This window comes from Pseudophryne corroboree, chromosome 2, assembly GCF_028390025.1.
Source record: "Pseudophryne corroboree isolate aPseCor3 chromosome 2, aPseCor3.hap2, whole genome shotgun sequence".
NCBI classification, from domain to species: Eukaryota; Metazoa; Chordata; class Amphibia; order Anura; family Myobatrachidae; genus Pseudophryne; species Pseudophryne corroboree.
In genome coordinates this window covers 876,383,047-876,407,588 of record NC_086445.1, presented here as the reverse complement: position 1 = coordinate 876,407,588, position 24,542 = coordinate 876,383,047, and the positions used below count along the sequence as shown (strand labels likewise).

The 24,542-nt window shown below is 43.5% G+C and overlaps 1 protein-coding gene across 3 annotated transcripts in view; it reads left to right on the top strand.

Moving 5' to 3' along the window:
* The window catches only part of EFCAB5 (EF-hand calcium binding domain 5), a 154,390-nt gene that overhangs the window by 51,348 nt on the left and 78,500 nt on the right, over positions 1–24,542 (top strand). For all 3 annotated transcript variants that reach the window (XM_063955958.1, XM_063955959.1, XM_063955960.1), the window contains exons 8-12: positions 9,112–9,288; positions 11,042–11,140; positions 13,987–14,079; positions 19,249–19,463; positions 20,054–20,210. In XM_063955958.1, the coding sequence (XP_063812028.1) occupies positions 9,112–9,288; positions 11,042–11,140; positions 13,987–14,079; positions 19,249–19,463; positions 20,054–20,210 (741 nt within the window). The remainder of the gene's footprint in view (positions 1–9,111; positions 9,289–11,041; positions 11,141–13,986; positions 14,080–19,248; positions 19,464–20,053; positions 20,211–24,542) is intronic.

The window sequence follows — 24,542 nt, the reverse complement described above, 5'->3', positions numbered from 1 at the left end:
AAAATCGTTCCAGACGTAACAACATGAGAATTGTGGGCCTTAAAGAATCACTGAAAGGCCCTGATCTTCTAAAATTTCTCCTCTCCGACCTGCCAGACCTCCTAGGTATCCCTGAAGAACTCTCTTCGATGGAAATTGAACGAGCTCATAGACTGGGTCCACCACGTGACTCTAACCAATCTAGACCCCGCCCGGTTATCTTTAAATGCTTAAATTTCAGACATAAAGAACTGATGTGGTCTGCGGCGCGGAGCAAAGGCCCACTTCAATGGGACGGCCAACGGCTGTTTCTCTTCCAGGATTATTCCGCAGAAGTCTCTAGAGCCAGAAGGGAAATGTCTCCAATATGCTCTCAGCTGGTGAAAAGTGGTATCCGATTTGCCCTCCTTTATCCTGCGCGGCTGCGTATTTTCACTCCACAAGGTCCGAAAGATTTCACTTCAGTGGACTCGGCTAAGGACTTTGTAACGGAGCTCGGAGGACCCATGCGGTCGCCCTCGGACTCACACCCATCTTCTCCGAGCAGAGCAGACGATAATGATTAAAACCTGATATCAGGACTTAGTCCATATTCTTATGCTGGTTGATATAGTTGATGTTTCTCCTCTATTGCGGGGTGGATTTGGTTTAACTCCTACCATGTTAATTTAGAAATCACTCCATTCTCTTTATATAAGGGTCATTGTGATGTTTCTTGAAGTTTATTATCTTGGTATTGCCTGTTGGCTATGTTGTTATTCCTTTTTGTTCTACATTGCAGCGGGCCCATGCAGAAAGTCTATACTGATGTATGCTGGTGTGGACGCTCCCATATATTGTTTTTGTCTTAACCTTTATCTTTACTTTTCTCTCAACTTTCTGACTTTTTCTGTCTTCTTCTTTATTCCTTCTTACCTGAAGATGCCTAGCCGGTTGGGGTGGGGATTGTTTATGTTTATGATACTCTGGATTGTTTATATAAGGAGGTTTCTCATCTCAAGACCTGGTACTGTCCTTCTGTATTCCCCTGCTGATGGTATAAATGTCACAACTTAATATAATATCGTGGAATGTTAAGGGTATTAATTCTCCTATTAAACGGAGACGTATCCTTACCTACTTAAATAAGATAAAAGCGGACGTCTCTATGCTCCAGGAGACACACCTGACCCCTGCTGAACATGCTAAACTTACCATGCTTAGACAAGAAGTTGTAGCTTTTTCTTCATTCTCTTCTAAGGCGAGGGGGGTCGCGATCCTTATCCGTAAGGGGGTGGTGTTTGACATCCATCATCAGATTATCGACCCTCTAGGTAGATACATTGTCTTAGATATCACCTTAGAGGGCACCAGATTAACCTTGTGCAACGTCTATGCCCCGGCTATCTATGATAAATCATTTTATTTAGAGATAACAAATATTCTCCGCCCATATTCACATACCTCTCTTATTGTTGGAGGGGATATGAATATGGTATCCTCTTTGGTCTTGGACAGGAAGGGTGCCTCGTCTCAGAGGACCCGACTCCCCGGGATCAATCTGGATTACATGTCTGCACAGCTGGGACTGATTGATGTATGGCGTCTTCATAACCCTGTGGAATTGGAATATACTTACTACTCTTCAACTCATAATTCCTTCTCACGTATTGATTACTTTTTTGTTTCCACCGATCTGTCCCCCAGGATCATTGAGGCAGCTATTAACCCCATAACCATTTCAGACCATGCCCCTATATCGATTGTTCTACAGGGTAGACTCACTTTGGGTACCAATTCACATTGGAGATTCCCTGCCAAGATGGCGGCTTCTCCAGACTTTAAAACTATGTTGATGACTTCCTGGGACTCTTACGTTCTTAACAACTCTGACCACAAGTCTGACCCTGCCTTGTTTTGGCAGACGGCTAAAGCTGTTTTACGAGGGGATATAATTGCATACATGGCGAAATATAGACGAGACCAGGACGCCGCATATAGGGCGACACAATCTATACTCACTTCCTCATTCCAAAACTTTAAATCCTCACCCACGTTAGCTAACAAACAGAAATATAGGGATGCTAAGACCCAGTTTGACCATACTCTGACACAAATGGACAATAGATTCCTTATTGCAGGAAAGTATATTTTTTTCAATATGGAGATAAGCCTAGCCGAATGCTTTCCAATCTACTTAAATCCGATAAGGGGCCCCAACATGTAACAGCTCTGAGAGACCCATCCTCAGCTATACAATCTGAAGGGAAGGCGATCACTGATATTTTTCACTCCTTTTATAGCGAACTCTACTCACATAGCGATATTGACCAACCTACTAAAAACTCCTTCTGGGAAATATTACAGTTGCCTCAGATCTCCCCAGATCAGTCAGATTCCCTTACGGCTCCTGTTACTGTCATTGAAGTGACAGAAGCTATTAAAGCCCTTAAACCACTGAAGACCCCGGGCCCTGATGGTTTATCCGGGGAATTCTTTAAATTGCTCTCCCCTAAAATAGTGGACTCTCTAACAGCCTTTTTTAATTCTATTTTTTCCAGCCTTACTATCCCACACTATTTTAACTCGGCCCTGATTCGAGTTATACCCAAACCTGGTAAAGACCCGCTCCTCCCGTCTTCTTACCGCCCTATCTCCTTACTTAATGTGGACTACAAATTGTTTACTAAACTGTTGGTGGATCGGCTAAAATTTATCTTGCCTGAAATAATCCATGAGCATCAAACCGGTTTTATCTCAGGCAGACACTCGGTGACCAATAGCCGTAAAGTTCTGACAGTCCTACAATCCCTGGGGAAGGTGGAGACAGGTGATCCCACTTTCCTACTGTCATTGGACGCCGAAAAGGCATTTGATTTGGTGACGTGGGACCATCTGTTTGAGACGCTCCGACGTTTCGGATTTCCTGACCGATTTGTAGCCGTTATACACACTATATACCATAATGCATCTACACAAATTTTCACTAATAGATATCTGTCACGACCTTTAATGATTCATAGGGGGACTAGACAGGGATGCCCCTTATCCCCTCTGCTTTTTGCGGCAGCTTTGGAACCGCTGGCTATAGCACTGAGACGATTACCGGCCTTTTCGGGGATCTCGGTAGGGGAGAGAGAAGTTAAACTTGGATTATTCGCGGATGATATGATCTTATTTGTCTCCAATCCCCGTACTTCGATACCAGCTATTTTTGACACTATACACTGTTTTAGTTCCTTTGCTGGTTATCGCATAAATACCCATAAATCTGAATTACTCCCCCTGACTAACATAAAGGACCCCCTTCTCTATACTGACTTCACTTCCCAATTTACGCTGACCCCTACTAAACTAAAATACTTAGGTATTTATATCTTTTCGGAACTCTCCCGGCTGTATCTATTCAATTATACACCCATTATTCAACAAATTAAAACACGCTTAGAAACCTGAAAAGACCTCAAACTCTCCCTACTAGGCAGGATAGTGATGATAAAGACTGTTATATTCCCAAAACTGGCTTATTTACTCCAAATGCTCCCCGTTTCGATCACTAAACAGGACTCCCTACTCTGCTCGCAAATATTTTCAAAATGTATCTGGAAAAATGCTAAGCCTCGCATGCCCAAAGCCCGAACTTATGTTAACAAACGAAAAGGTGGTCTGAGTATGCCCAATGTGACGATGTTTGCTAGATCAGCACTATTTAAGTTCGCCTCAGACTGGCTGCTCCGGTCAGATCTATTTACGAACCTGGAATTGGAAGAAGCACTATTTTTCCCTTACTCCCCTGCAGCATTGCTTCACACACCATTATCTAAACTACCCCAGGAGTTTAGGACTAATATTTTATTTTGGGATACTTATAGGACCTGGATCTCCACTCATAAACTATTCCGTACTAACCCTTTTGAGTCACCGTACATACCCTTATGGGGCAACCCTAACTTCCCCTCTTCTTTAGATAATCGTCATTTCTACACATGGAAATGTAAAGGAATATATTCTATCAAGGATGTCTTTGATCCTGGTGGACAGATGCTCTCCTTCAACCAACTACGTGACAGATTTTCTTTGCCCCACTCTAATTTCTTTATGTACCTCCAAGCGCGCCATTATATTAACTCCCTAGGTGACCCCTTAGGCAAAAAGGCCTCTACTCGAACAATACTCGACACTCTCACGTTTTGCAGACATAACCCATTCAAAATTCGTTACCTTTACAGTTTTCTGATTGAGGTGTCAGCCCCCTCTTGGTCCCCTCTCTCTGCTTCATGGCGGCGGGAGCTCCCGGAGTCACCCGCGATGGGCGAGATTTCTGCGAACACTGAATTGGTCCTAAAGGCTCTAAAATCCACTACACTACAAGAAATACACTTAAGGACTCTGAACAGGATGTATATAGCCCCCTCTCAAAGACAACATTTCCGCCCTGGTGAGTCGGGCAGTTGCCCTAAATGTGGAGTAAGTGGAGCATCCCTTGCACACAATCTCTGGTTATGTGGGAAAATTAAACGGTTCTGGCGTAAAATTCTCCAGTATTTATCCCGTTTACTCAAATTAACTCTTCCTGAGGCGGTGGGCCCGTTGCTGTTCGCGGACTTCTCGCCCTGGCTGTCGCGGTTTGACCTTGCTCCTGTGATCCCTCTGCTGACTGATGGTCACGGTGGCGAAACAGACATTGCGACATAGGATATATAAAACTGCTCCATCGGTAGGAGAATGGGAATGAGCCTTATTAGACGTACTATTTTGTGAGAGACGAATGGCCACTTTTCAAATTGAAAATGGAGTGATACTTTTCCATAAAAAATGGGGAACCTATATAGAGAGTTTACCCCTAGACAGACGCGAATGTATCTGGAAGGTATTCCGAGACACAACATGGTATTGGACTAGTCGGATAGTGGGAACTATTACTTGACCTCCTGTAGGCTGAAAGATAGGTTTAATTGGGATACCTTGCTTATAGCATCGACTTTCCTCATTAGGGTACTACATACTACAGTATTCACTCCAAAGCCATGATCTACTCTCCTCATCCAGATTATAGATTTAATCAGTCAGTCCCCCCCCTGGCAACATACACCGCCCATCTATGGTACCTCTGTACTAATTCTTTTTCTTTAATTTCTATTTATATCCTTTCTTCTTTCCTATCTCTTCTTTCCTTTAACAGCTGTGATATTTAACTCACTTTTTATGACTGTTGTTTATTATTGGGGGAGGTGGTGCACTTAAGTGACACACGCCCCCTACTACTACTATTATTACTAGACAGCTGTGTTTGCATTATTTGATGTGAAATATTTCTATTTTCCTTCTTCTCTTACAAAAAAAAAAAAAAACTGTATAGCCTTCAATTCTCTGTATTCTATTCATTTTTTAACTTGATTATGTGTCACTGCTGAATATTCTTGTACCTTAATACCTGGTAACGTATGTTGTGACTTTATGGCTGTCTAATAAAGAAATTTATTTAAAAAAAAATAAAAAATTAATGGGGGATATTCAATTGTTTGAAAAGTCGCTTGGGTATCTGTTTTTTTCCTGTCTATTACTGACTTTTCAAACAATTGAATACCCCCAATGAGTTAGGAGTGCTTTTGTTGATGAGAGAAAAACAGTCTGTTAATACCAAAGGATTTGACAGGTGCGGCCGCTGTACAGAATGTGACTTTGTAAGAGCAGTTGAATTTAAGTTAATCAGCAAACCAACTTAGTATAATATTTAATTACTAATGACTGCAACCCTGTCAATAAAAAATGTATTTAAAATAAATAAATATTTAATTACATGTCATACTAAAAATGGGATATATGTTACAGAATGCTGCTGCTGCGGCTTATTTTAGGTAGGGAAGCCCAGCAGGGATTTACCAACTCAACACACTAATCGCCCATGGAGTGAATCATAGAATTAATAAGGAGATCACTGTATTGGCAGCTGGAAGACACACAACTGTCTATGCAGATAAAGCAGATGCACACTTCAAGCACTAAGAATACTAATAATCAGAACAATTGTAATAAACTTTACAATTTAACATGGAGTAATAATAAGGTTTCTTAGTACATGTCATACTTGCCTATGCTCCCTCATGCTGCAGGAGACTCCCTGAAATAGAAGCAATCTCCGTGACTCCCTGAATAGTCCAGCAATCTCCCTGATTGCACCTTAACCCCATTGTGCAGCTGTCACGTTCTTGGGGGGAGAAATGAATCACAGATACCAGGGCCGAAACCAGGATTTTTGGCACCCGGGGCAAGGTAGTAATTTGGTGCCCCCCCCTCCTTTCAAAAATATTTTTTTTTAAACGAAACTATGCAACACAATAGTGCAACCTTATTCACATTACACCACACTGTAGTACCCCTTATTCATGCTACACTACACTGTAGTAACCCTATACGCATTATGCAACACAATAGAGCCCCTTATATACAAATACACCACACAGTAGTAATGCCCTTTATAACAAATTGTGCCAAACAGTAGTATCCCTTATACATGTTACGCCACACAGTACTGATGCACCTTATACACATAATGGCACACAGTAATAGTGCCCTTAGGCTCAAGTGTGGCAAACAACGCGGGGATGTTCTGAAGCAGTTTAGTTAACACACCATCAATAAACAGTACAGTACATTTATACACAGCCCCTGAATATACACATACCACCAATAAACATATATACATGCTATATTGTGACAATATACACCCATCCAGGTACCCACCCTGGGTACCAAACGTTGCACCACATTGCTGCTGCAGCACACACACACCCACACAATGGGTTACACGGCACTGCTCCAGCACTCACACACACTGGGTTACACTGCACTGCTCCAGCACACAAAAACATACACATCGGGTTACACTGGACTTCTCCAGTGCGCGCGCGCGCACACACACAAAGAAACACTGCATGGCTCCAGCACACACATACAATATTACACTACATTGTTCCAGTACACACATACACAAACACACGGTAGTGATATAGCTGTCCCTACCTTCCCTATTATACGCCCTCAGTCCCAAGTCCCCTGTGCTGTGTGTGTGCATAGTGTGAGGACCGTACAGCGGAGTAGGGGCGTCGTCTCTTCAGCCCGCGCCATTCGGAATTACATGCCTTTGCTGGCATTCACTGCTTTGCACCAGCACCAGGGACAAAGACGTAATTTGTAAGGGGGTTTCTGCGCGCACATGTATGTGTGTGTTATATATATATATATATATATATATATATATATATATAAAATTACCACCAACATGCATCATACATGTGTACAATTGTAACAATGTATACTGTAAAACAGTATACTGTATGTATATTACCAATATGAAACACAGACTGCCCCCTCTACACAAACAGTCAGACTGTAGATTACACACACCAAGTGCCACCCCTCACACACACACTCAGACTGTAGATTACACAGACAGACTTCCCCCAAAGCATGCACCCACTCAGACTGTAGACAGAGTACACACACACACAGGGTAAACTCACACTGTCCCCTCCCTCTGCCACATACAATGGTCTGCAGATAGATTAACACACACAGACTCACACTGTCCCATCCCCCCACACACTACACACAACTGTAGCTTAATACACACTGTCACTGTCTGCAGATTATATCCTCTTGACAGGGTTACAACTTACTAGTATAACCTGTGTCCGGTAGTGCATCCGAGGAGTGAAGTGACTTACTCGTTCAAAAGCAGCATGGCCAGCTCAGTGCATGGGAGGAGGAGCACACGCCGCAGCAGCTCATATCACGGCACATCTTTCAAACCTCCGCCCAGGCTCTCCGTCTGTCTCACAGGGGGAGGGCCAGGATGGGGGAGATGATTAGTTGACAGCCTCCCGAACCTCCGCCCATGCTAGTATGTGAGCTCTCCGTCTGTCTCACAGGGGGAGGGCCAAGATGGGGACGTTGAATCGCTGCGCTGTGCTTTGGCAGTGGATCTGGTTGCTTGCACAAGTGGGTCCTGTCAGCGCCCCCTCTGATTGGGCGCCCGGGTCACATGCCCCCTTAGCCCCTCCCTAGTTACGGCCATGCAGATACATACATTCAAATGGGAACATCAGTGCCATTTCCCTGCATTGGTTATAAGACACAATGATCCCTATGGCTACATGCATTTTAAATAAAGTTTCTCATGGCCACTTACATTATATGGAACCTCTTGTAAAGCACAATACACAAACAAATCCTGCAAAATATAAGAGTCTGTTCACTAACAAGTAAATCTTACTAACTTTGGGGCTCATTTACATTTGGATGTAAGTCATTGTTATGACACGCCTTTCAGATGTAGCAGTACACGTCCGCACTGATAGATGTTACTTTCATATCTCCCTGAAATGCTTTTTCAACAGTAGGCAAGTATGGTACATGTTCAACCAAAAATGTAAGCCCACCTACCGCAGCAAGGTGAACCTTTATCAAGGGGGTCCCTAGCATCCCTAATACTGACACATTATATAAATATATCTAGGACTTACCATTCATAATGCCATTCTAATAATCTAATTAAAATCACCCTAAGAGCCGGTGGGTGGAGTACTAGTCCAGAGGGAAGGAGTCTCAACTTCAGGTGTATAATATACACACAAATACAGAGAAAAAGGGGAGGTGGGCTGGACTGCACACCCTAATTATCAGGCTGGCTGTCAGGTATAAGAGCAGAGAAGGCTCTGACACTGCAGTCGTAGAGAGGGGTTTAATCAAGGAAGGAAAGCCCACTGAAGTGGAGCCCGGAGATTAATTGCATGGCCTCTGGCAAGATGGCACCAACTAGAGACCGAACCTAAGGAAAATTCTTCTTGAAAGTTGAAACATGTCACCTGGGTGGACTTCTTTGGCACTCATTGCACAGTATGGAAATGTGAATCTTACATTCAATTCTAAATGAGTTTAAATATACACATTATATACAGTATAAAAGTAGAACTTTGTTCACTATGTGATTAAAAAAAACAGTACATGCAATGCTGCACTCATTTCTTTCTGTAACAAATAATATAGATTGACTTTTTTTCCATCATCTGGAGAATAAGCTTGACCTACTGTATGTAAGAATATATCCAGTTATTTCACGTGTAGTTTAATCTTTTTTCTTTGGGACTTTAGGGCCAGTAATTGAACTGGGTGAAATGGAACCAACTGACTTCTGGGCTGATTTCCAAGAAGAGGTTAAACCATTGGACGATAATGGAAACCAGCCTAAAACTACAATATCAACTATACCCAGCGGGTCTCTTCCTGAAGTAGATGATCACAAAGACACAATGTCTATGGAGGATCCAGGTGAATGTGGGGCAGAATCAATAACAAATGAGCAGGTGTTGGATCTAAGGCAGAGGATAGTAGGGGTTCCTCCTGAGCAACATGCTTTAGAATAAAAGCAGCTGAACCTTAATCCCTTGGAGTAGGGATGACCATTGACTATCATAGCTTAACAGCCCTCCAAGCAGGGCTGTTTCTAGCCAGTTTAGCTCCCAGTGCCCCCCCTCCCAACAGACATTAAAAATGCATGCTCCCGACAAAGGGGTGTGGCCTCGATAAAAAAAGGCATGGCCTCTCAGGAAAAGACTACCTTACACCCCAATTTTTGACCCTGCAACAACAGACCTCGGCCACCACAGAAAAAAAAAATGACACCATATTAAGCCCCGCACCGTAATGCCCCTTGCACCATATTATGCCCCCTGCACAATATTATGCCATACACCACAATGCCCTTGATACATTATGCTCTACAGTAAAGCTTATAATTACTTTTAAATGACCTGCTCGTTCCCAGGGGTTTCATGCACTGGGTGTCATGCTTGTTGCCAGGGGTTTCATGTGCTGGGTGTCATGCTCGTTGCCATGGGTTTCATGCTCTGGGTGTCATGCTCCGTGTCAGGGTTGTGTACTCACTGCTATCCTGCTCCCCCTTCTCCCTTCCATAGTACTTTGCTCGGGGAGCAGAGATTAGTGGAATGATTCAGTTGGGTTGTGACGTCATGACACAACTGCGTCATTCCACAAAACTCCGCCCCTCCCCGAGCGGAGTACTATGAAAGGGAGGAGGGGGAGCAGTATAGGAGAGCCAGCAAGTGCCTAAGCTCTACCCCCTTCCCTGGTTGGTCCACCAATGCTTTCATTGCCATCAATGTTAATTATTGATGACACCATAGATAGTTAACCCAACGATGGCCATCCCTACCTTGAAGATGCAGTGTGTTTTTAAAACTGGACAGGAATTAATTAGAAAGCTATGAAAAAATGCAAGTATTAGAACCTAGTATCATTGGTGTATCTATAAAGGGTGCAGTGTGTGGTGCATATGGGTCCTTGGGTCCAGGATGGCTCACTGCACACCCTGCACCCATAATTATATCTACATAACTCCCTGGAGTACCACGTCGCCTGTTCTGCAGAGCAGCAGAAATCACTGAGAAAATGGTGCGGCGGCCATTTTCCTGATGATTTGCGCATGCACAATAGAGAGGCCACGGGAAACCTGTCACGGATGGCATGTGACCAGAGACCTATGCATGCACAGTAGAATGTGGCATAATGCTAGAGAGGATGGGGTCAACAACCTGAACTCTAAACTGCATCTGCCTAGTGTAGAAGGATTTTGGGGGTCATTCCGACCCGTTCGTACGCAGCGGTTCTTCGCTGCGTTGCGAACGGGTCGGAACTGCGGCTGTGCGGCACTCGCATTGCACATTTGTTGTAACAGTCCTTGGTACAGTAGCATTTGTTCTTGTACCTATAGCTCCACCTCTTTCATAGGTCATGAATAATTAAAACTAGACAAAAGCTGCTATGACTTTAGCCATTAGATGGCAGTAGAGTTCATTTAACACATGCAGTATTTTAGAATAGGCGCCATACGAGTTTGTAGGGATGCCGTTGTAAACATTCACTCAGCTACGTGAACATCAGCATTTGTATGGCTCTGAATCAGGCCCTAAATGCTATAAAATAATGCCTAAACTCTATTGCTCAAACTGCACCAAACAAATACACATAGTAAATCTCACTGACATGTTGTGTATACTTACAGGTTTTACAGGTATAACACACACAGCTGAGGATGGACACGCCCCACAGGCTGAAGACAGCAGCAGCACCTCACACTTTATGGAGGGCCAACCCTGGTCAGGTGACTACTACTAGACAGAGTAAAGTACCATAACATCTAGCTGCATTTACCAAAATATACAGTAGGTTTATGTTTATTGTTCCACAAATAATTGATGGTGCGTTATGCAGTATATTATATGTCTTCCTTATGCTTTCCTCTACCCCAGGCATTCCCAACCACGGTCCTCAAGGCACACCAACAGTGCAGGTTTTAGTGATATCCAGGCTTCAGCACAGATGGTTAAATCAAAATAACTGAGGTGCTAATTAAGTCACCTTTGTTCAAGCCTGGATATCACTAAAACCAGGACTGTTAGTGTGCCTTGAGGACCGCAGTTTGGAAACACTGCTCTACCCCATCATTACCAATTCCGGAATTGTGCAGCTTCTGGTACTTACAGCTATTGCTGACCAATGATGATCGGCCACCATAATTATCTCTGAGTACTGAAGGAATAGCGCAGCAGCTGTCCACTATGGAGCTGATGTCATTTATGGATTGTGAGTTGGTTCCCCCGCTACTTAGAACTCATTCCAGAAAGGTTACCAAGAGGTCCCAAGCTGTAAAATGAGGAAACAGTGTGTCCCAAGAAAGATACCCACATTGTACCACTAGTGTGGAATAACAGGAAAACGGTAGAAAGCCTGAAAGGTAGAAAACTCTTTTTAAATGTTTACAGCTTAGTGCGTATGCTTGAAAGTACTGATTCTACACCCCACTAATCACATTGGGGATGATTTATAAATGTACTTCGAGAGCAATAGAGCATTTTCACTTCATTACATATATATGAAGGTGGATACCACCAGTTCTCGCTGTCAATGGCTAGCTCTGCGCTCTTAATCAATACCTGTGCTGTTAATACCATATCAGGCGAGAGGACCATATCAGGCGAGAGGACCATATCAGGCGAGAGGACTGACAAGTTATGATATCAGCAATTTTTTTCTGCTAGATCTGTTTCCAGTGCTGAGATATGGGTTGGAGGAGAGTTAAACACAATATAGCTTATGTGACATGTATCGATACCATATTTAGATTTATTTTTTTCAGTTGTTATACTGTAAGGTGAAACTGGCCTTCTAGCTCCACACATGCGCCACTCCATATGCACAGGGGCTCCAGAGGACTGAGTAAATCTAATGGATTTGGGGGTTAATTCAGACCTGACCGCTGTTGTGCGAATTCGCAAGGCGTCCGATTGTCAAATGGCTGCGCATGCGTATGGATCATAATGCACACGTGCGAGGCTAAACTGCAAAAGAAATCAGCTTCTTTTTTTGAGTGCTAGGCGAACGCAGGTTGATTGACAGGAAGTGGACGTTGGGAGTGGTAACTGCCCGTCTTCTGGGAGTGTCAGGAAAAATGCAGGCGTGCCCAAGCGTTTTTAGGTAAAGGTGTGTGATGTCAGCTCTGGCCTGATCAGCCTGTTTCTTTCGCACTGTAGGAGTAAGTCCTGGGCTGCGCACAGGCTGTACAGACTGGAAAAAACATTCCATGGTGAGTGAGTTGCAAACGGATTTTTGCAAAGCGTTTCGCATGGCGTACGCAGACTTGCACGGGCGGTATTTCACTCTGTCTGGGCGGCGACTACCCGGTAGCAAACCTCTGCAAATTTGCAGAGGAGCGATCAGGTCTGAATTAGGCGCTTATATAGTTGCTGCTATTTTGTTAGCTGTCTGTCTCAGTGATAAAATATTGTTCATTTGTAACAATGCATGTAATAAATAGGCTCCATAATGGTGATTAGCACTGTATCTTCTGATGCAATACAATGCAGATGTGAGAACAACCAACAAGCTAACATATCTCTCCAGATGGGGCTCTCAAGCATTGTTTAAAATCTAGTCTGCGACGCTCTCCAGGTGAATGGGTAAATAGTGTGAGAGCAAGTCTGGAAGGTTGTGAATGTCTTACAGGTAATTCCACTTTTCAGCAGTTTTCTTTTTGGGGGTTACATTTGCAAACTATAACCCCTTTCCTGTGTATAGCTTTTTTGAATATACAATAGTAGAGTGTATATAGAACATATTTGTATTTACAGCTACTGCCAACATTGGGGGCATGAACGTGGGCGTAACATAAGTGGGTACAAGGGGTGCCATTGCTATGGAGCCCAGAGGCTTAGCGGGACCTGGACCCAGGTTATAAACTTGTATACCAAATTCCCAGATTTGCCTGCTAAGCAATTGGGTCTGATCTATTGCCCAGGTTGAACTATTAATTGTAAAGCGCAATGGAATATGCTGCGCTATATAAGAAACTGTTAATAAATAAATAATAATCAACTGTATGACATTTAATTTTCAGTGAGACATGTGTGAGTAGTGGATGTTATAATGGTAAGGAGGCACTGTAATGTGGCATAATATGATCTGATCACTGTAATGTAGAGGGCACTATAATGTTACATAATAAGAACTGGGGCATTTTAATGTGGCACACTATGAAATGGAGGCCCTATAAAGTAGCATAATTTGAACCGGAAGAGCACCATGTGAACTGTGTGGCATAATGTGTTCTGGCAGCCCTATAATGTGACATCATGTAAACTAGGGAACTACTATGGGGCATAATATTAAGTAGGGCACTACTATGGTTCAGAAAATGACTATTATGGGGCATACAATTAGCAACTATTGTGGAGAGGTGTCTCTCAAGAAGCTTTGGGACTGGGGCCCCTTCAGTATGTTGCTATGGGGCCCACAAAGTTCTGGTTACGCCCCTGGGCAAGGACACAGTAAGTCCTCTGTCTATAGCGTGCTACATCCACAGTGTAACCTTATTTATGTCATTGAATTTGAACACAGTACAGTAAAAATACAACCAGGTAACCATGTATTAATCATTGTGTATCTTTATAGGTGATCTACTGACTTCAGATCTGGCTATTAGGTACAGTTCCTATGGGGATAGAAGTCAGGATGAGTGCTGTGACGCATCCTCTAAATTCACAGGTAATTATTATATATACTCTATAGGCCAATACACAAGCCTATGCTGCCACTCGTAGGTGGCCATGTTGGAAAATATTCTGGCTCTAGCTGTGCTTCTGGAGTTTCAAGTTTCAGGAGGTCTGTTAATGTTGTGGGAATATGACTGCACTTTAACATACAGGCCAAAGCGCATATCTTCCAGCTGTATTTACCAACGCGACTGATTAATATTCATATAATATAATATATTATATGAATATAATATTCATATAATTTTCATCAAGATTTTGTTGTTGGGCATCATGGTATTTTTAAGGCTGTAATCACTGTGATATGGGATAAGTAGCCGGATTTCACTGCACATATTGCAGCAGATCTGTTGTTTTTCCATTATTCGTAGATTTCCAACATGTAGTTTGTATTTTCTGTTATACAGGATTAGTCCAGCCGGCAATCTTAGTATTTTGATTACAAATAAAAATTAATCAGCTAAATGTGAAAATACTTATTACAAAAAATGAATCCACAGCTTGCGTGCAATCTTTCTCGGTCTTTTACCTCTTTATTTAGAATAAATGTATAAGGCATACAAGTTACATACATAAGTCAAAATGTAAACAAAATATAGCAGCTCAGACACCTGTCAATTTTAAAATTGAAGAAACAGCAAGTAAATAAAAACAAACTTGATAAAAGTAGCATGAAGTAGGGTAAAGGAGGAGGGGAGGGGAACACCTAGTGGGAAGCGGTTCCTCCTAGTGGCAGAGGAATGACTCGGAGGACAAAAAAGAAAACAAAAAATGAATACATAAAGAAAGATACAAGACCTTTATAGGAAAGGGGGTCACACCCTACCCAGTGAAGAACTACCACTGAGTATATACCAGAGGTACCAAATCTTATAAAAGCATTGATTCCTCCCAACATGACCCTCTCCAGGAGGGACAGAATGGTCTGCTCCTGGACTTCCCTCTTAATGTATGATTGCCATCACCTGTGCTGAAACAACGTTCTTATCCATGAACCTGTTCAACGCAGGTGTTGGCAATCATAAATTCAGAAAAAAGTCCAGAAGCAGAACATTGTGTCCCTCCTGGAGAGGGTCATGTTGGAAGGTACGTAAAAGGGTTCCACTTTATCATGCAAGAGCCTAGTGACATATTCCGTGGAAGCATCATGACAGATTACCCCAGGGCTGAGAAGCTTTCTTTCATTAATTTGCAATCATTTACCAGTCTTTAAATTCTATAAATACACTTTTCAAGTGTTTTGTTAGTAAGTTATTAATTATAAATCTTTATCAAATGGTCAATAGTATATTTGCTTCACTGTTGTTTTTACAAAACCCAGTGCTATAAAATAGAGAGTAATTTGTTGTGTAATTAAATTGACTTTTTATCCATTGTAAATTTGGTTTCTTACTAGATCATGGATGGGTGCTTTTTCTAGCTTTGGTTACAAACACAATTTACCTGGATCTATTGCTTAACAAGGTGTAAATTACATAAAAAATGATTTACTATAGGTAGAAGGATTTAAAGAGTGACCGTGGCGCACACAAAGAATAACAGCAACCCTCTGACCAGTGCTATTCCCCAATACCAAAAATAGTATACAAACGTGAAAAAAGAGATTGGATAGGTGCGCTAATATTGTAGAAGGGGGGGGGGGAGGAATACAGAAGAATATACTTCCCTCAGTAGTACTTCTGTTCAAATGCCGCAATCTCCGTAACATCCGTATTGGATTCCATATAAAGAAAAATGGATAAAAATGGATATACTGTAGTGTTATAAGTGCCAAAAAGGTACATTTATTACATATAGCATGGTTTTGCTCTCACAAATAAAAACAGTGTTCTATGAACACACAATTCCTTCATTAGATTGAAACAATTCATAAAACGATGAAATTACAGAGATATAGGTGGAGGTTTACCAGAATTCTGTGTAACATGGGCCTTAAGAGTGCAAACAGGGAGAACCTGGCTCTGGAACCTGTCTCCTCGGTCCAAATTGCACTTTCGTCTGGCCAGCCTTTCACCTTCTCCTTTGGGATCACACTCCTATCTCCTGCTTCCAATGCGTTTCGGGACCCGCGTTTCAGGACAGGATCCGGAGCCAGCAAAACCGTGCTATATGTAATAAATTTACCTTTTCTGGAACTTATTACACTTTGTGGGTCATTCCGAGTTGATCGCTAGCTGCTGTTCGCAGCGCAGCATCAGGCTAAAAATCAGCATTTCTACGCATGCGTATGCACCGCAATGCGCACGTGCAACGTACGGGTACAGAGTCCTTTGTGGTTTTGCACAGGTTCTAGCGAAGCTTTCAGGTGCACGGCAGAACGGAGAAAGATTGACATGAAGTGGGCGTTTCTGGGTGGCATCCGACCGTTTTTAGGGAGTGCTTAGAAAAACGCAGGCGTGTCGGGGAAAACGCAGGCGTGGCTGGGCGGGTGTGTGACGTCAAAAGCCGTCCCTCCATCGTTAGAATCAACGCACGCGAAGAGTAACTACAGGGCTGGTCTTGTTTTGCACAAAATTATTTTGCAGCCGCTCTGCTGCACAAGCGTTTGCACTTCTGCAAAACGAAAATAAACTCCCCGGTGGGCGGCGACAATGCGTTTGCACGGCTGCTAAAAGTAGGTAGCGAGCGATCAACTCGGAATGACCCCCTATATCCATTTTTATACATTATCCTTTATATGGAATCCAATACAGATGTCACGGCGATTGCGGCATTTGAACAGAAGTACTATTGAGGGAAGCATATTCTTCTGTATTTCCCCCCTTCTACAATATTAGCGCACCTATCCGATCTCTTTTTGCACATTGGGGGTAATTCAGACCTGATTGCAGCAGCAAATTTGTTAGCAGTTGGACAAAATCATGTGCACTGCAGGTGTGACAGATATAACATTTGCAGAGAGAGTTAGATTTGGGTGGGTTATTTTGTTTCTGTGCAGGGTAAATACTTGCTGCTTTATTTACACTGCAATTTAGATTTTAGTTTGAACACACCCCACCCAAACCTAACTCTCTCTGCACATGTTATATCTGCCCCCCCCCCTGCAGTGCACATGGGGGGTCATTCCGAGTTGTTCGCTCGTTGCCGATTTTCGCAACGGAGCGATTAAGGCAAAGGTACGCAGTGCGCATGCGCTAAGTATTTTAGCACAAAACTTAGTAGATTTACTCACGTCCGAACGAAGAATTTTCATCGTTGAAGTGATCAGAGTGTGATTGACAGGAAGTGGGTGTTTTTGGGCGCAAACTGACCATTTTCTGGGAGTGTGTGGATAAACGCAGGCGTGCCAGGATAAAACGCGGGAGTGTCTGGAGAAACGGGGGAGTGGCTGGCCGAACGCAGGGCGTGTTTGTGACGTCAAACCAGGAACGAAACGGGCTGAGCTGATCGCAGTGTAGGAGTAAGTCTCGAGATACTCAGAAACTGCTAAGAATTTTCTATTCACAATTCTGCTAATCTTTCGTTCGCTATTCTGCTAAGCTAAGATACCCAGAGGGCGGCGGCCTAGCGTGTGCAATGCTGCTAAAATCTGCTAGCGAACGAACAACTCTGAATGACCCCCATGGTTTTGCCCAAATGCTAACAAATTTGCTGCTGCGATCAACTCTGAATTAGGCTCCTTATTTAATATATCTCTAATTATGTAAAAGTTCAACTAAACAATTTTTCTTCTGGATACAACCGTGATGCTCTGAATGGGGGCAACAGAGTAATTTTATCACAAATGTGTATGTGTGTGTGTATATATATATATATATATATATATTAGGCATTTGCTTTATTACTCAAATGCGTCCAGAGTATAAGGATAATTAATGTACATGTTGTGCAATGCAATTTGTTGTCCAAAGTATATGTGCTTCAATTAAAGTTGCTCTCTGTTTATCCTCTGTACCATGTGAAATCGGTGTGTTATATATACACTATCCAAAGTTCACTTTGATGTGGTCACTTACAGATACTCTTATGTTTCATGTATCTGCAAGATCAAAGGGAGCTTCCTGCAGCCAGAGTGTAAATATAATCCGTCCATTCTAGATCAAAATAGGTTCTTGGAAATACTCTGGTCAAGAAACAGGAGCTGATAAAATGAACATTTTTGTCTGTAATGTGACTGCAATTCCTAGTTCATTTTTTTTCTGGTTTCTTTTGAACTTACATAATACTTTGATGGGGGTAGATGGTGGGAATAAAACTGTGTTGTTATTTGAAAATTATGAGCCATTTAGAATTAATTTAATTATTTATTCCACAAAGCTGGTCTTTGCAGCTACCCTGCTATAATAAGTCATAGCTAGATGAGCACATTATGGTGGTCATTCCGAGCTGATCGCTAGCTGCTTTCGTTCGCAGCGCAGCGATCAGGCAAAATAACGGCAGTTCTGTGCATGCGTATGCGGCGCAATGCGCATGCGTGTCGTACTCTTACAACAAACTATGTAGTTTCACACAAGGTCTAGCGAAGCTTTTCAGTCGCACTGCTGACCGCAGAGTGATTGACAGGAAGTGGGTGTTTCTGGGTGTCAACTGACCATTTTCAGGGAGTGAGCGGAAAAACGCCGGCGTGCCAGATACAAACGCAGGCGTGGCTGGGGAAACGTAGGCGTGGCTGGCCGAACGCAGGGCATGTTCGTGACGTCAAAACAGGAAATAGTCTGTAGTGATCGCAAGCTAGGAGTAGGTCTGGAGCTACTCTGAAGCTGCACAAAATTATTTTGGAGCCGCTGTGCGATCCTTTCGTTCGCACTTCTGCTAAGCTAAGATACACTCCCAGAGGGCGGTGGCTTAGCGTTTGCACGGCTGCTAAAAGCAGCTAGCGAGTGAACAACTCGGAATGAGGGCCTATATACAGCTGTAGTAGGTAAGGAGCAGATAAAGCATAATGGAATACTTTAAGCATAGTGGCAGCCATATTGTGGGCTGAAGTGAAAATACAGCCAATCCATTTACTTGGGAGCTAGTGACATCTGGAAGGCGAGAGGTACAAAGTGAACAAATAAATTGATAGGATTCATATTGCTTCACTTGACACAATGTATTATTTTTCTCCATGTAGACATTAAATCCACTTAATAATTTATAATATATTTGATATGGGTCTGATGAAAATATGAGGACACTATTTTGAAATATATATATAACAAATTCATTCTATTCTTAGATTTACGCACTATCATCTCGGATATCAATAGCCGTGGTCCATCACTCATTCCCAGTGCTTTCAATGGCAGTGCTCTCAACTTGCCCCAGTTTGTACAGCTGATGGAGACATTTGTGGGAGAGAGAGCCCCGCTTGCAGCCGTGGAGAAGCTTACCTCCTATATACAGAAGGAATATGTAGAGACGGAAGAGGAGAAATTAGCATTGCTAGCTAAAGTAATGCCTGCTCATACTACATTTTCTGATCTAGCTGTATTAACATATGGAATACATACTATTTACCGGCAACACAAGAAACCGACAGCAACATCCCGGCCTCCAGTATGCCGGCAGTGGGGCGAGTGCTAGTAAGCTCCTTGCGGGCTCACTGCGCTCACCATGCTGCGGGCACGGTGGCTTGCTGGGCTCGCCACAGGTTATATTCTCCCTCTATGGGTGTCGTGGACACCCACAGAGGGAGCAAAGCCTCTGGCACCGGTATTCCGGCTGCGGCATTTCACCGTCTGTAGGGATTCCGGCAGTGGCATTTTGACTGCCGGGATGCCGATAGGCGGTCTCGTGATTGCCTCCCCTATTAACATAGCTGCTGATTATTTTATTTGGATAAGTGTATTAGTAAATTACTAATGCGCAGCTAGTAAACATAGAATTCTCAATACGTTTTTGTAAATTCCCCTTGTTATAGCTGTCTGCAGCTTACTATCCTGTATCACCTTTTTGTAATTTATCCTATTTTTTTATTGGCTACCCTGGTGCAATAAATTCATATTTATACAACCGTCATTTGTTATTTCCTGGTACTGTAGGTACGTCGGGGCACACTTATTGCACAGCAGAAGCTTATCCTCCAAGCTCTCTTTGAGAAATGGGACAATGATGGGTCTGGATTCCTGTTGCTGGAAGAGGTAGAAGCAGTCCTTGCAAAATTCAAGGAGGGGATGGAAGCTGAGGTCATGATTAAAGGTAAAATTTGCTCTTATACAATACAGCAAGTCCAACACACTTCTTTTAAGACCACCGCTTCCGAGAGGCCACGTTCCCAAAGTGATGTAGAATGGGGTCTCCACGATGCCATGCGCTTTCCATGAGGCCACACCCCATTTTGGATGAGCATGCCAAAGGCACAGGCAGGGGCACCGGGTCTCACTGACCCTAGTAAGGCCACTGAGGAGCAACTTTGTGACTGACCAGGCAGGTCAATTCATTATTAAAATGCAAGTAACACGATGCTTCAAATAGGTTTTTTGACTGACAGGTATACATACGCCTATTAACAGAGTAAACTATTCTCTGCTGTGGTTTATAGGGGCATAGCTATTTATTACCAGGTCCTAAACCCAATAATCATCATTTTATATTGGTATTGACGGCAATAAGAAATTAATTATCCTCTGAATGTGTTAAAATGCACTCAGCCCATCTCTGCAATGTGTAAGAAGTGAATGTGTAGCATTCGCAATTTCTTCCTTCTTTCGGAGCTGTGTGCGCTACTGCTTCATCTGCTGACTACACATGCACAATTGGAGAGTGCCAGGTCCCGGTAACGCTTGTGGAAAGTAGCTAACTAGCAACCGGGGACCAAGCATTCTGTGTGCTTCGTAAATGCAGCAAGAAAGCAGTCCCCATAGGTTTCTCTGATATCTCCGATGTCTGCTGCAGTCCACCATATGTACATTTGGGGGGGATACTTTTTATTTGTAAATATGCCTGAATAATTAATGATTGATCCAGGGAGACCAGGTGGCTGTAAAATTGTTGGGAGTGTGTTATTATTATAATGATTGTCACCTTCCTGGATCTCAGAAGAACGTCCATAACTGCCATGGTCTTTACGCATACCACCAATATTGTAGCGAGGCTGAAAGGAGGAGCCTGAAATTGATGATAATGAGACTGGAGTGCGAATCTGAGAAGGCATTGATGACCTTCACAGATTGGGACATGCAAGCATGCATTTCTGATGTGCATAGAGGCCATAAACTCATTTGTTCTATACTTTCATCATCTTGAATCTGCCCATCCAAAAAAGACGTCTGTTTTTTAGCCAAAAATAGATTTTAATATAATCCCAACTTCCTCAGAGCCAGCCTATTTGTTTGTTTCCAGGAAAACTGGTGATGAAAACCATGTTGGTTGGGCAATAGCGGGCTTGCACTAATGTGCTCCTGGGTGGGCAGAATACTTGTAATACTGACCATGTTTCTGAGGATTTGGGAGCTGGTCACATTGCTGACCATGCTCTTTGTTGTCCCTCTCTGTCGCTCTCCACATGAAATGGAGGATTGCTTTCTGTTGTCCACACCCTGCCTTGTTAAGGAGTCCATGTCCAAATACCATTAATCCTAAAAATTACCAGCCGAGCCTGATCCCTATCAGTACTGGACCACTGCAGTACTATAGCATTTGTGGAGCCTAGGTTAAAAGATAGATTTTAAGGTGGTGATTCAATAGTTTTTTTGGGGCGCCCAAAGTAATGGGTGCCGGTCAGAGCAATTCCATTGTTGCTCCGATCAGGTGCCCATGACTAAAGGCCCATACACACTGGGCGATTTTGAGCTGAAAGCAGCCCACTTTTGGTGTGTTGAGCTGCTTTCAGCTCAAAGCTGCCCAGTGTGTATGCACAAGCGATGAGCGGTGAGCGCTGATGCGCGCTCCCGCTTCATCGCTGGCGGCTGCCGTTCATCTACTGGTATGTTTTCGTGTGAAACAGCCCCGTTTTCGGACGGAAACGGGCTATTTCCGGGGATTCTGCTTCTCCTGCCGGAGGCAGGTGAAACTAAATCCCAGATAAGCCGGCACGTGCCGCTGCTTATCGGGGCTAATTAGCTAGCCCCTGGTGGGACACTTAGCCCAGGTAATTTCCGGGGGCTAATTGGATATCCCCCAGAGAGAGATAAAGTGGATAGAGTTACAGTACCATTCAATTAGCTACTAAGAGACTTTTTTTAACACGGCCTGTAAAATGTCAGGTAGTAGCTGATTGATTGGCACTTTATCTCCCTCCAAGCTTTGATAAATATCCCCTTTTCATGATTTCATCTTGGCAAGAAAATACTCATTAAAATTCTGGCACACCTTTTTTGTATTTTGGTACTTACTTAATTCAATACTAATAGTCCTGTAGCTGCCATAACATGACTTGTGGAGCATGAAGGATAAACTATAGCTCTTATGGCCAAAGCATAACCAGGTACCCACAACATTTTATTGTCAAAAACAAAAAAAGGAAAACCAGAGAAGAGGCAGAGAACTTTATGTATGGTTGGAAACAAAAAGTGGCCCTGTAAAATGTTGTAGAAATGGCCTGACATGAGTAACACAAGAGGTATAACATACCAACTTTATATAACTTTATATAATTAAACTATAAATAAATATATTTTCACACCCCCTCTACACACACAATTATCAGCCATACACATAACCCCCACAATAGTGTTCCTTACACATAATGTCTCCAGTATAGTGTCAGACACATAATGACCCCAGTAGTGCAAAATACACATTATATGCCCCCACGGTGCCAGATACACATATGCCCCCAGTAGTGCAGTGCCAGATACACATTATATTCCCCCAGCAGTGCCAGATACACATTATATGCCCCCCCCAGTGCCAGATACACCTTATATGCCCCCACAATGCCAGATACACATTATATGCCCCCACAATGCCAGATACACATATGCCCCCAGCAGTGCAGTGCTAGATACACATTATATGCCCCCACAGTGCCAGATACACATTTTCTCTGACGTCCTAAGTGGATGCTGGGGACTCCGTAAGGACCATGGGGGAATAGCGGCTCCGCAGGAGTCAGGGCACAAAAGTAAAAGCTTTAGGATCAGGTGGTGTGCACTGGCTCCTCCCCCTATGACCCCCCTCCAAGCCTCAGTTAGGTTTTTGTGCCCGGCCGAGAAGGGTGCAATCTAGGTGGCTCTCCTAAAGAGCTGCTTAGAGTAAAAGTTTTGTTAGGTTTTTTATTTTCAGTGAGTCCTGCTGGCAACAGGCTCACTGCAACGAGGGACTTAGGGGAGAAGAAGTGAACTCACCTGTGTGCAGGATGGATTGGCTTCTTAGGCTACTGGACACTAGCTCCAGAGGGACGATCACAGGTACAGCCTGGATGGGTCACCGGAGCCGCGCCGCCGACCCCCTTGCAGATGCCGAAGAGAGAAGAGGTCCAGAAACCGGCGGCTGAAGACTTCTCAGTCTTCATGAGGTAGCGCACAGCACTGCAGCTGTGCGCCATTGCTCTCAGCACACTTCACACCAACGGTCACTGAGGGTGCAGGGCGCTGGGGGGGGGGCGCCCTGGGCAGCAATGAAAGTACCTATTCTGGCTAAAAATACATCACATATAGCCTCTGGGGCTATATGGATGTATTTAACCCCTGCCAGGTTGTAAGAAAAACGGGAGAAGAAGCCCGCCGAAAAGGGGGCGGGGCCTATTCTCCTCAGCACACAGCGCCATTTTCCTACACAGCTCCGCTGCTAGGAAGGCTCCCAGGCTCTCCCCTGCACTGCACTACAGAAACAGGGTTAAAACAGAGAGGGGGGGCATTTTATGTGGCGATATTATTATATATTAAGATGCTATAAGGGAAAACACTTATATAAGGTTGTCCCTGTATAATTATAGCGTTTTGGTGTGTGCTGGCAAACTCTCCCTCTGTCTCCCCAAAGGGCTAGTGGGGTCCTGTCCTCTATCAGAGCATTCCCTGTGTGTGTGCTGTGTGTCGGTACGTGTGTGTCGACATGTATGAGGACGATGTTGGTGAGGAGGCGGAGCAATTGCCTGTAATGGTGATGTCACTCTCTAGGGAGTCGACACCGGACTGGATGGCTTATTTAGGGAATTACGTGATAATGTCAACACGCTGCAAGGTCGGTTGACGACATGAGATGGCCGGCAAACCAATTAGTACCTGTCCAGGCGTCTCAAACACCGTCAGGGGCTTTAAAACGCTCATTACCTCAGTCGGTCGACACAGACACGGACACTGACTCCAGTGTCGACGGTGAAGAAACAAACGTATTTTCCATTAGGGCCACACGTTACATGTTAAGGGCAATGAAGGAGGTGTTACATATTTCTGATACTACAAGTACCACAAAAAAGGGTATTATGTGGGGTGTGAAAAAACTACCTGTAGTTTTTCCTGAATCAGATAAATTAAATGAAGTGTGTGATGATGCGTGGGTTTCCCCCGATAGAAAATTATTGGCGTTATACCCTTTCCCGCCAGAAGTTAGGGCGCGTTGGGAAACACCCCCTAGGGTGGATAAGGCGCT